This window comes from Mytilus edulis, chromosome 6 (genome assembly GCF_963676685.1).
Source record: "Mytilus edulis chromosome 6, xbMytEdul2.2, whole genome shotgun sequence".
Classification (NCBI taxonomy): domain Eukaryota; kingdom Metazoa; phylum Mollusca; class Bivalvia; order Mytilida; family Mytilidae; genus Mytilus; species Mytilus edulis.
The window spans coordinates 82,259,978-82,273,196 of record NC_092349.1 but is presented as its reverse complement, the minus strand read 5'-3'; the positions used below and the strand labels follow the sequence as shown (position 1 = coordinate 82,273,196).

The following is a 13,219-nucleotide window of genomic DNA, read 5'->3' as shown; positions in this document are numbered from 1 at the left end:
TTATTAAATTAATCTTTTATCTGACGTCCAACCGTCGGGTCAATTTCATCTATCGATGTGTTTGTATTTCTGGTAGAATAATCGGAGTAAAACATAACAATATTTAACAATCGCTTTACAATATTTCTCTTAAAAATTGCACTACAGAAAGAAAAACGACCACAACGAATACAAACAACAATCATAACTAGAATTGCCATTGCAAGCAATAGCGGATGTCACCCTTCCCCCTATTGCCACTAAGCGGCAGCCATTTCAAAATGGTTTAACTTTGAATGCACATATATTCATGGCAATACATCTTTCTGTACATTTTCAGTACATTCAGAGCATTTTATAAAAATTCACATTTCTGCTGTTTCCATGGCAACGGCAGCCATTTTGAAAATTCCAAAGTCAAAAATCTCATCTTTACATGCCAGCTAACGATAATATTAAGTTTGATTAAGTTTGGAGCATTTCGAAAATATTTAACATTTTTGCAGTTTCCATGTCAACGGTGGCCATTTTGGAAATTCCAACTTCAAAAGTCTGATGCAGTCTTGACAGTCAACAATCATATTAAGTTTCATTTATTTTGGAGCATTTTGAAATTTTTGAAATATTTGATCCTGTATCCATGGTAACATAGTAGTTCCAATGATTGTCAAAATCATTCAAAACCTGGATATAGTGGACAACTTTATTGCATTAAAAGTTGATGATTTTAAGTTCAAGCATATCAAAGTTATTCACCAAACCCGGAAGTTTTTGGAGCATTTTGACCATTTTGCATTGTTTCCACGGAAACGGCAGACATTTTGGAAATTCCAACGCCAAATTCCACATCTACCAAAGTTGCTCATCGTTATGCTACAGTTTCAAAAAAATTAGAGCATTTTCATATTTTTGAAATGTTTGGTGTAGTATCCATGGCAACATAGCAAAAATAATAATAATAATACGGAAAAAGAAACAGAGGAAAAGCAATATGTCACCCGACATTGTCGATCGGGTGACATACATTAATAGAAGATCCGATTGGAGTAAACTTATCTATTCTTTAAAAAAGAAAATATTCTTAAAGGTAACCAATTTAGCACTGTAATTATGTCTTTAAATAGTAATCAAAGGTGCCAGACTTATGATTTAATACGTCAGACGCGCGTTTCGTCAACATGATAATCAGCAGTGACGCTCCGATCACAATAGTTATAAAGCCAAACAAGTACAAAGTTCAATTAAAAATATATGTTTTTCGATACAAATATCAATTTTGATACCAATCAATTAAAATTGAGCTGAATACTTTTGGAAACACATTTCACAGTTTTCTCATTCTTCACTTGGGTCAATTTTACCCATCGCCAAAACAGTATTATGTTCGCCTCTCTCAATTCGTTTTTCACCGATTCATTAAAAAAAAAATTATGTTTCGAACTTGTATGTTTTCCTTCTTGTAAACGAAACAAATCAGTTTGCAGCATTGTTGTCTCATTTTCGTAATAAAGACCCTCAATTACAGCATAATATGGAACGCCGCAGCTGTCTCGTATGGTACTCTGATATGACGTTGTTTTGTACTATTTTTACATGATATTTTGATTTTACATAATATGGTTTTGACATTACGTATTGATACTTTGATATAACTCAATATTGAATAGTCATTACTAAATGGTATTTCGATATTACATGATATAGTTTCGTATGGACTTGGTATAGCTTTGTCATTACTTAATATGGTTTTTTCATTACTCGATAAAGTTTCATCATTATTTAATGTGGTTGTTTTATGAGGCAATGTGGTATTTACATTACTTGATGTGTATGTGGCTTAACGTTCTGCAGTTGTTTCATTACATGATGTGGTTTTATTATTTGGTAATGATGATTTGCAAATTCCTTATATGGCTTTAAAATTACGCAATGATGTTTCAAAATATGACGATTTCATAATGTGTTTTGGAATTGTAAAATACTTTTAAAATACCTGACTGTGTGTTTTGAGATCCATTAACATTTGCAATGTTCGTGCTTGGTCCTGTCACTGTAGGTCCTAAAAATTCATCATCATTTTACTCTCCATTATTGCATGTAATTATTTTACTAGAGATATTGCATGTTTATAATTCTGATATAGAAAAAAAAGTGACTGCATGCACTTGAAATGACTCCTACTTTCATATTAGATGTAGTGTCTGTATTGTACAAGTCTTCGAGTTTTAGAAATAGTAGTGATTCAAACTGATCTTATTGGAACAAATACATTGTGTATTTATAAGTTTCGATATAATCTTTACCGAAGGCTGACATTAATATAACGGTTTGTTTGTTTCGAGACATTATCAATGAAAATTAAAGCAAACCTTAATTTACTTTATCGGTAACACAACATCATGATAATCATGTAAAACATATATAACTGATGTATGCTATCTTAGTCAACAAACGTAAAAAACAGTAATTGCGTGTGACATAAGCGCCTTCCTATGTATACCTCATCATGAACGCCCCAAATCATGTATTTCAACTCCGTGAACATGTGTTAGCTTCATAAATCCAGCAGGAGCTTGATGACCGAATGGCTCTAAAAAAACGACTTTGCATAATGGAGTTTTGAAATTTTGTTTAAAAATACCTTTGTGTGGAGTTCCAGCTCCATTATTCTTGTTTTTGGTTGTCACCTTTCCAGAAAAAAACCTTTTATTTCTAGTAAACGTTGTACCTTGCACCTATTTTTCTAAACTTGTTAGATTTAATATATAAATGTTATGAGAAGAAATGAGACTGTACTTGATGTGTCTCTCAATTTTAAAAGGTAGTCATTCTGAACAAGGTTTATATCGGATGAAATGTATGATTTTACAAGTTAGTATTATATATTCAATAATAACTCAACTGAAAGTACAATATCACCTTTAGGTGAATATAGATTACCCATCAAAATAAAATTATAAATTTATCTTTTCCTAAAGACACAAAACGGAAAAAAAGAAAAAAAAAGAAATTTGCCTTGTATTCTATCGTTCAACTGTTTATGATCTTGGATGCACATTTTACATTGATAACGCAATATATGCAGACTAATACAAGGACTAATTAAAGTAGAGCATTTCTTGCTGCAGCTTAATACGGTTTTGTCTGCGCCCAGAATGTGATGTATTATTTGTCGATCTTATCACTAGTTCGACTAGCGATAAGAACAGACAAAAATGATGAACAAATGGCCCTGTATTCTTATGCTTAACTGTTGAAATAAACAATTTGCTTGTTGTTGCCGATATATTGCAGTCTGCAGTCTTAGAAAAGGACCGAAAAAAGGCATTTCTTGCTGTATCCATTCGCTTGCTAATACGGATTCTTGAAATAGTTGTATTAGTGACTATAATTTGATCAATCATTTGTGGATCATATAACTGATTCCACCAGCAAAAAATTGTGCCAAATACGGCTAAAGTAATCTATACCTTGGATAAGAAATACCTTATTTTTTTCGAAAATTTAAATGTTTTGTAACAGGAAATTTATAAAAAGTACCATATTATTGATATTCATGTCAACATCAAGTGCTGACTACTGGGCTGCTAATATCATAGGAGACGAAACGTCCACCAGCAGTGGCATCGACCCAGTGGTGTAAATTGTTATCAAAGGTACATTACCAGGATTATAATTCAATAGTCAGACGCGCGTTTCGTCTACATAAAACTCATCAGTGACGCTCAGATTAAAATAATTATAAAGCCAAACAGGTACAAAGTTGAAGACCATTTAGAACCCACAATTCCCAAAAAAATGTTCTAAATACGGCTTAGTTAATTTATTCCTTGGATAAGAAAATCCTTAGTTTTTCGAAAAATTAAAAGTTTTGTAACAAAAAATTTGCAAAAATGACTACATAATCGATATCCATGTCAACACCGAAGTGCTAACTACTGAGCTGGTGATAAGCTCTTACGTAAGATGTACCTATGATGTAACTTAATCTAACTATATGTGGAACTATTGTTTGTGAAGAGGGTACAGTTAGAAGGTGTAATTTCCAAATTGTACGATTGACAAAAAAACAGAGTTTTTACGCTACGGAAGCAGGCAAACACTATGATATACAGAATCTAAAATGAACTAGGGACACCAAAGGTTGGTCAAACAGTGGCCGTACCAATAGCAGTTAATTTCCTACGGACAAAGATTTTTCAAATGTGCATGTAAATCCAAATGTTTAATTAATGAATGCAACTGCAAAAAAAAAAACAACCCCGAAACAGTCGATATTACAGTTCAACACCTTGTGATAACACATCATTTTAACACACATTTCTATCAAGTTTCATTTTTATATAATAGTATTTGATAAGTTTTAGTATGTTCAAATAATTTATTTCATCAGTGATTTGATTTCCGGTAGATGACATTTAATTTTCATAATGTTATAATGTAACAAGTATGTTTTTATTAAAATGAATTTATGTCGTTTATTTACTAGCAATTATATTTGAGGCATTAAGCTAAATGTCTGCACACATATTTCAGGATTTAAGACTAATGGCTTTAGGCAATATACTTAATGCGTTAACTTATTGCCTAAGTTTCAAGCCTAATGTCTAATTTCTCTTATTGCTGCTTACATATACATCCCGTTTCAAAATAATTCAAATTAAGTTATGTTTTAATATGATGATGGCAAACTCGATATTAGTGCCAATGTAAATTATATTAAAAGTTCTAATTACAACGTTGGCAATCTTAACTAATCAGTGTGTTTAAAAGTTAGATGCGTTTACACGGATCACATGGTGATTTACGCGCTTTAAGTACAATATTATCATAAAGGTAAGGATACGAAATACCGTAATAAGAACAATTTCACCTAAATCAGATTTGACCTAAATAAGTTTAGTTTTTGAGTTATAAGCCAAAAACTGCATTTTACCACTATGTTCTATTTTTTGCCATGGCGGCAAATTTATTGGTTGCCGAAACAGAAAATAAAACACAAACTTTATACTAGCAACATAAAATTAAATAGAGATAAAACAACATGTTATTAATTTTCGTTACCTCCATCTACTTTTAAATCGATTTTCAAACTGGATCCCATTCCAATTTCATTGGTGACACTACAAAAATATGTAGCTACATCACTCTGACTAGCTGACTTTATCGTAAGTGAAGGGGGACTTTCGGATATGGAATATTTTGCAGTGTTAGATGCAACATTTTCTGGTCTGCCACCTGCTATTTTTTTCATCCAACTGACATCAGTGATTCCAGTATCAGGCACTACCGTACAGTCCAATTTGATAGGCTTGCCATATTCAACAGTATAGCTTTTTTCACCTCTCGTTACAACTGGCTTACCTGAAATTTTCAAATAGAAAAATTTCTAATGAACCAATCAAAATATAAATAAATTAAATTAAACAAGTCTTAAATGAATAAAACCTTTTTTTAAATTGTTTTATACGTGTGCTTGTAAACAAATTTCGTTGTAGAGGGGGCCTAAATACAGCACAAACAACATTTGAATATATATAGTATATATAATCTGTTGTAGAATTGTCACTGGCTCAGACGTACTTATAAATATAATTATTTTCTGTGACTGTATCTTACATTAATGTGTAGGTTCCTTTACTGTAGATAATTTAGCTTACATTACAAGTGGCGTGGAAAGGTAACACCTGGCCAGCGAAAGCTTCATTTTTATGAAGCCCAGGTGGTCGTGTGGTCTCGCGGGACGGCTTCAGTTCAGGCGATTTGGTGTCACGATTTCTCAGTAGTATGGGTTCGAATCCCAGCGAGGGAAGAACAAAAAATTTGCGAAAGCAAATTTACAGATATAACATTGTTGGGTTAATGTTTAGACGAGTTGTATATAAATATATATATATACATATATATATATCAAGATATGGTGTTGGTGTAAACAGTTATACTTTTCATGTTTACTCTCATTGACATGTTCAATCTATTAGCGTAAAACTACATCAGGAGTTTTATGACCAAAATGTCAAAAACATGTCTAGTTAAATATACCATAGGTCAACTTTGCATAATGGATTTCTGGAATTGTAAATTACATAAACAATACCTGTTATTTGTCATCTAAAAAAAAAGAGACTGCACTTTGTGTTCCGCTAATTTTATTATAAAATTCGAAAAAAACTTCTTTCATTAGCATATTTAATATTATGACTTAACTGGAAATGCAAATTTTATTTATGGTTGAAAACAGAATATTATTAAAAAAAACCAAAAACACTATCTATTCTAAAAGGAAAAAAAGGAGAACAAGAATGTCCCTTGTATTCCAACGTTCAACAGTTAAAATAAACCATTCGCTAGTTTGTATGTTTCTTGTATGATCCTGTGTACGAATTTTGCCAGAAATATCGCAATTACGCATGTTAATGTTAACATTTGCTGATAGCGCTAAACAAAGGATTCTGTTCTGCTATACACATATCAACTTGGTAATACGGATTCTGTGAAACACTTTTGTTGGTGACCAGAATGTCATATATCCAGGGATGGGGTAATCGTAATCTGTAATCGTAATCGATTGTAATTGATTACATTTTTTCAAGTAATCGACAGTTATCTGTAATCGAAGACATTTTCGATTACATGCAATCGTAATTTAATCGAATACAGCAAAAATTTGGATGTAATCATCGATTACATTTCGATTACTTTAGTAAAATAGTTTGATGAAAAATAACCTATTTCAGAGGAAAATATGTATGTTATCACTTTGAGGTACAGATAAAATATTATGCATCAACAATACTAGAGAGTTAAGCAATTGCAACTGCCTTATTTCGATCTATTGTCTCAAGCTGCATTATGAGCAACCAGATCCCCTGCCTAAGTTTACTTTATATCTAGCTTTTGTGGATCACATCACTGGTACCACTAGATAACGCATGCAAGTATGCTTGATGAACCTCATATCATCCACTAATTTTATCCGTAATAACTTAAGTTGTACAGCTTTCATGTTTAACTAAATAATGCTTCAAACAAAATGATGTTATTTAACATATACATTGTGTCTAAAAGGTCGTTTTGCATAGTTACACATCGTGTATTCCGAAAATTACGATATACGGCAAATAAACCCGAGCCCTTAAAATTGTCGACTATGAAGCTTTCTAAACTTATTTCCATCATCCCTCCTACATACAAAATGGCCTTACGTCATACTGTGATGAGGTCTATACAAGCAGCGCTGTCGACAATTCTACTGCAAATGTTCAATCTATATAAGTTTGCAGTAACATCTAAACATTTCATTGTTTAACGCTATTAGTATCTGTAGTCAATTAAAAGATCGAATAAAAAATTGTTTTATATGAAGAGTCTTTAAAACAAAAAAATACACCGATGATGATATAATCTGAACTATTGCTATCGTCAATATATTTGTTGATTTACATGTATATCGTTTGATATTTCTAGAGATATTCAGTTTTCCATTTCAGGTAATTACTGCGTAACATCCTTGGTTGTCAAGTTTTTGTTGTCTTTATTTTCGATAATATGCTCTGTCTATATGCCGTTTTGTGTGTCTTTACATATGACATGGCTTCGTGCTCATATATCTTTTCACTGTGTAATTGTGCCAAAGTTTGTTGAAACATTTGTTTGTTTTATAACGATTTGATAATAACTTCATGTTGACTGCTCTACCCTTACTTTTGACAATTTTATTTATTATGTCTGTATGTTTTGTTCACACATCGTTGTCAATAGAATAGAATTTAATGCGAATGTCATACAAATGAGAGGTTTAGCTAGCTTTAATAAATGTTTAATCCACCATTTTCTACTTTAAAAAAACGTGTTTTAAGTCAGGAGTATAGCAGTTGTTGTCCATTCGTTTGATGTGTTCGAGCTTTCAATTTTGCAATTTCATTAAGGACTTTCCGTTTTGACCTTTGCACGGAGTTCATAATTTTTGTGATAACTTAAGAGTGCCCATATAAAGCACAATACATGCTATGCATTTTGAAAAATCTAAAACAATTTTGTAACATTCATTTATTTCTTTTCAGAGATATCGATGATATTCTGTCACTCAATAAGCCTCATGCATCTCATATAGCCCAGTGAAATAAATATTAAAATAAATACCGTATCATTAAGGTCGGCTTCATATCTTGATCTTATACTCGACATTGACACAAATAAACGACTTCAAAGTAAAAATATAAGCGGAAGTATTTCAGTTTTTCAACAATCAACTTCCTATTTTTAGGCAGTAGTATATCATCTGCCCAATCGTATGTCTTTTCCATTTTTTAATTGATACGTTATTCTCAATTGTGATTACACTATACGAACATCTTCTTGTTATATATTGCCAGGGATTTCCTCTTACCCTAAAACTGCTCCCACAGAGAAATACGTAAGAACGACTGAATGACATAATTAGTTTTACGGTTATCCTCACAAATTTGTTAACTGATACAATATGTATGTGTCTCAACTTACTTGCGACCTGTTTTTCTAGTCTCAGTCATTTAGATACAAAAATAGTAGTTTTATCTATATTTTAATCGATTGTGCCTTATCAAGATTTAAATAATTTGACAGATTGTTGATTTGCACGACAAGTGATATATGCATATCAGGAGACGCTTACCATGTCGACGCATCTGGTCTCGCTTCTCATGGAGTTGATGACATTACCTCCGTTTTTGTTTGGTTCCTGAATTTTATCTTTTTAATTGTCTGATGAGAGTTGAACAAGTATTGCCTTACAGGGGAAACTCTATAGGAAATGTAGGACAAAAAGACTATTTTTCTTACATATTGTAGTTTTTCTTTTTAAACATGTTAAACGTTATGATATTTGCCACCATCAACAGTTTATAATACATCAAAACTCGATCGATATGGTCGTGTCTGCAGAGACCTTTTGGAATGAACCTTATATATGTTTACTGGTAATTTATAAAGTCCTGAATTTCGTTACCACACATTACTTAAAACCTTTACTAAATTCGTCTATAGATATAAAGATTTATTTTTAAGTTTGGTTGCAGAAAACTTATTTCAAACTGATAGCAGATCGTTATTTTTGCGTAGGTTTTGTTTACCGAGCCCAGAAATTTAAAAACGACCCAGTTCAACGAATCGATTCCGTTAATAAAATTATTCTAAAAGGTTACCAATACAACACTATACATTGACGGAAATAACTGTCACAAGTCATGGGCCTATAATTTAGTGGTTTCGTTGTATCTTTATAATTATCATTTTTTTTTAATTGATTGTTTTTTTTCATGAATCAGGCTATTAGTCTTTTCATTTGAATTGTGTTACATTTGTGATTTCGAGGCATTTTATAGCTGAATATGCGGTATTGGTTTCTATATCATTGTTGAAGACTGTGCGGTATGGGTTTCTATATCGTTGTTGAAGACTGTACGGTGACCAGTAGTTGTTAACTTCTATGTCATTGGGTCTCAGTTAGAGAGTTGACTCATAAGCAATTATACCATTTTAATATAAGCAGCATTGTTAGACTTTTTTTAAAAACTCTTTTGTTTTTTTTATCAAATGTTCAAAGCTGAAGGAATAAAACTGGGTGTTTTGCATAAATTCATGACATTTAATACTTGTAAGCTATTGATAAATCAAAACTAAAGGAACATCGCAATTATTGATAGACTTCACATGAATTCAATATTGAGATCTTTGACCATTGCCATTTTATCTTAGAGACTTTTAATGAGTTTAAATATCCGTTATAGTATCTTCTGTCTGTGTTTAACATCCCAATGCAAAAATGCAGATGAATTTAAGCTGAATGACTTACTTCTTATGTACCCAAAGGTACCTCCAAACATTCTTTTAAAACAGATAGAATACAATGGGAAATGATTCCATAATCATAAAAAGAATTCAACTCAGTCCAAATGCTTGTAATTTACATATTTTGTTTCATTCATTTGTGGGGAGATATTTTGTTGTTGGTCCTCATTAAAACTGGACATTTATAGTTTAATTCGAGGAGTACTCTTTATTGCATTGTATTCCTATCTAATGATAAAATATTTAATTATACTAAATATATTTATAACGTTTCTTATAAAAGTTCACGAGGGTATTATCACCTCGGTAATCAGTATTTCGGAATGTTTCATTACAAACGCTTCACAAATTTTCTGCTTATCAATTTAGAAATTATGCAGACACTAAGGTTTGTATTCCATCAGGCAACGTTGCCCTCAGCTGAAATTAGCTATTTATTTAAGGTTCTTGCTTGGTATATAGCTCTTCAACTGTTTCGTTTCATATGCATTTTTGGCATTCAAATACTTGAAATTCGGTTTGAGCGTGCCTGATGAAGATAAATTAAAAAAAATGCTTCGAACTAACACAATTCATAAAAAGTAATTGTTATTATCTGTATCCTTATTTACCTCTATCTTTACAGACTTTTATGCCTTTCCAGGCTCCTACAACAGCTACTGCAACAGTTGCAAGAGAACCAAACAGGGAAGGTAACAAGATATTGAGATCTTAAAAAGAAATATAAGATAAATGAAAAAAATCATCTAGCAAGCATTTCTGATGAGGAAAACCAATTCAAAACTTACTAAATATTATTTTACTGACTTTGAAAAAAATATTGTTTGTTTTTGAACAATTTTATGACCTATTTCATGTCATTTGTTCAATCGATTTCATGCATGGTTTGCTGTTTATATCAGCCTTAAGGTAATTTATATGTCTTTTTTCAATTTGCAAGGTTTCATTTGCATGTTATTTTTTCATACTTATTTCTTTCGTCTTAATTTGGAATATTTTCCAATTGACATATACATAGTCGCTGGCTCAATGGTTAGAAATATTAGAACAACATATCAAAATAATTTTACAGTATAGAGTTAGAAAGTGTCGCAAGAGTTGTTTCCGCTAGATTTATTTCTTGTTGTGTTCAAGGCAATAACATAAATACTTACCAACGCTAGCAGAACTAGTATCTTCTTCGTTTTTATCCTCGTTCTTATTGTTTTTGTTATTATTGTTATTGGCAATCAAAATAACTCTATCCAGGAAATCAATATACATTTGGTGTGCTGTTACTTTACATGTCTTACATTCATCCATCTGTATTTTCATTGTTTCCATGTCATATAAACTAAGGGGCGGATATGTTGGGCCAATCAACACTAAAAAAATCAAAAATATACATTAATGCTGATAGAAACGATATACTATCAAATAAAACATTTTTATGATGCTGTTATTCACATTGTCTGTTTTTAAAATGAAGTGTATATATATAGAATTTATTTGCAAAGTACAAACAATGAGATTCTTACGCTTTCAAATATATCATGCGGCATGCAGTGCTTTACATTTCAACTCAGAATATACGAACACTAAAGTCACAGTAAAGGGAAACAGTAGTATACACTGTTGAAAAGTCATATATCGATTGAGATGAGAAAAACAAAGGAAGAACAGAAATACTGAAGTGCAACAAAAACAAACGCAAACAGAAACGAATTATTTGATAACAACTGCAATATTTCTTACTTGTTATAGGACATTTTAAGAAAAATGGTGGGTCTAAAGCTGTTTTTTATTATCATTATCACCGAACTAGTATATATATTTATTTAGGGGCAAGCTGAAGGACGCCTCCGGGTGCGGGAATTTTTCGCTGCTTTGAAGACCTGTTGGTGACCCTTCTTCTGTTGTTTGTTCTCTGGTCGGGTTGTTGTCTCTTTGACATATTCCTCATTTCCATTCTCATTTTTTTTTAGATCTAGCTAAACCTCCCGCTCATATTGCAATATTAAAAATATTGATAAAATGACAACTTTAACAATATGTAAACTGCAGAATAAAAACGAACGTGTTTAATTAACGACAGCGCAGGTCGTACTTATGGTCACGACAACTAACTTATCCGTTGTGATATTTGAAACATAAGATGTATCATGGCCAACTAAGTTTTTGTTTCATTGAACTTTTCCGACAACTCTGAGTGTAGAACATAGCGTGTTTTTGTCATCTTACATAGGTCAAAAATACAGAAAAGACTTTATAAAAAAAATGTGACGAATATATAATCTTGAAATTATGTTCATAACACTCGTCCAAACAGTAATCATGATAATGGACAAACACATTACTTTATCCATGGTAAATGAAAATTTACTCGACTATACTGACAAACAAGACACATGTTAAATGCACCAAAAATATAGAACTTAAACCACAAATGATAACACATAACACATTAATCAATGTCTGTCTGAAACCACAACAAAAACAATCGTAAGTAAATACATGAATGATGGATGTAGAAATACCGAGATACGTCGTATATATATGCAAATCCACACTCGCAAAACAGTAATATTCAAGATAATCATATATTTCTCATAACTGTTGGGAAAGTATCTGCGTAAGGAGCACACTTTTGAATATGATGTCCGTGTAGTGTAAACATGATAAACACGCACGAGCATAACGTATCAATTGAGATAGGTTAACAATCTATGTCGGCTCAGTAATAGGAAATTGATAATTTGAAAGTTGCAATTTACCCGTTTGTCGTAGATTTAAGTTGATCATTTTTTGGCATTGGTTAGAAGTTAACATGTCTAACTTTATGCATTCTGCTGGCGAGAATTTACTGACTGCATTTGTGGGGTATACTCTTTACATAAAACATCTGCAACCGTATATGTTTTCGCCGTCTTATATGCTTAGATTTGTCGCGTTATTTGTAACTTTACTGATTGTGTCCTATCCTGGACTGTCATATTTAAATTTAACAAGGATTCGCATGGCAGGCTATGCATGCATAACGGAGAATAAGTCGCTAATCATGTTGAAGTACCGGTGTTGTTCCTTTTGGGAGAATATGCGTTTATCCCAGGTTTTTTTTTGCATTGTTTTGTCTTCATCGATTAATGAGTTTGTTAAATTTCTATTGCTTATATATCTACCCTATTGGCAAATATTTTTTGTTCTTTTACCTACTTAAATAAAGTTATATGAAAAGCTTAACCATTGAACAATATTCCAACAGAGACCAAAAGGGGCTGATGAATTGAAGGTTATGTGAACTTGGTTATTGGTTATTAACAACGGATAAAGTTACAACACATTATATCCATAATGATTGCATATGAATACATCCGGTAATCAAAAATTTGCGGTAAATCTTTTACATTGCCCAATTCGTTAATAGTATATTATC

General features: G+C 31.8%; 1 protein-coding gene across 3 annotated transcripts in view; it reads right to left on the bottom strand.

The window, feature by feature from the left end:
• The window catches only part of LOC139528653 (uncharacterized), a 31,935-nt gene that overhangs the window by 7,341 nt on the left and 11,375 nt on the right, over positions 1-13,219 (bottom strand). For 2 of the 3 annotated variants that reach the window (XM_071324747.1, XM_071324745.1), the window contains exons 5-8: positions 10,962-11,171; positions 10,419-10,517; positions 5,044-5,343; positions 1,973-2,038 (exon numbers count right to left, since the gene is read on the bottom strand). In XM_071324747.1, the coding sequence (XP_071180848.1) occupies positions 1,973-2,038; positions 5,044-5,343; positions 10,419-10,517; positions 10,962-11,171 (675 nt within the window). Of the gene's footprint in view, positions 1-1,972; positions 2,039-2,620; positions 2,667-5,043; positions 5,344-10,418; positions 10,518-10,961; positions 11,172-13,219 lie in introns of all 3 variants that reach the window. The other variant, XR_011665658.1, reaches the window with a different exon arrangement.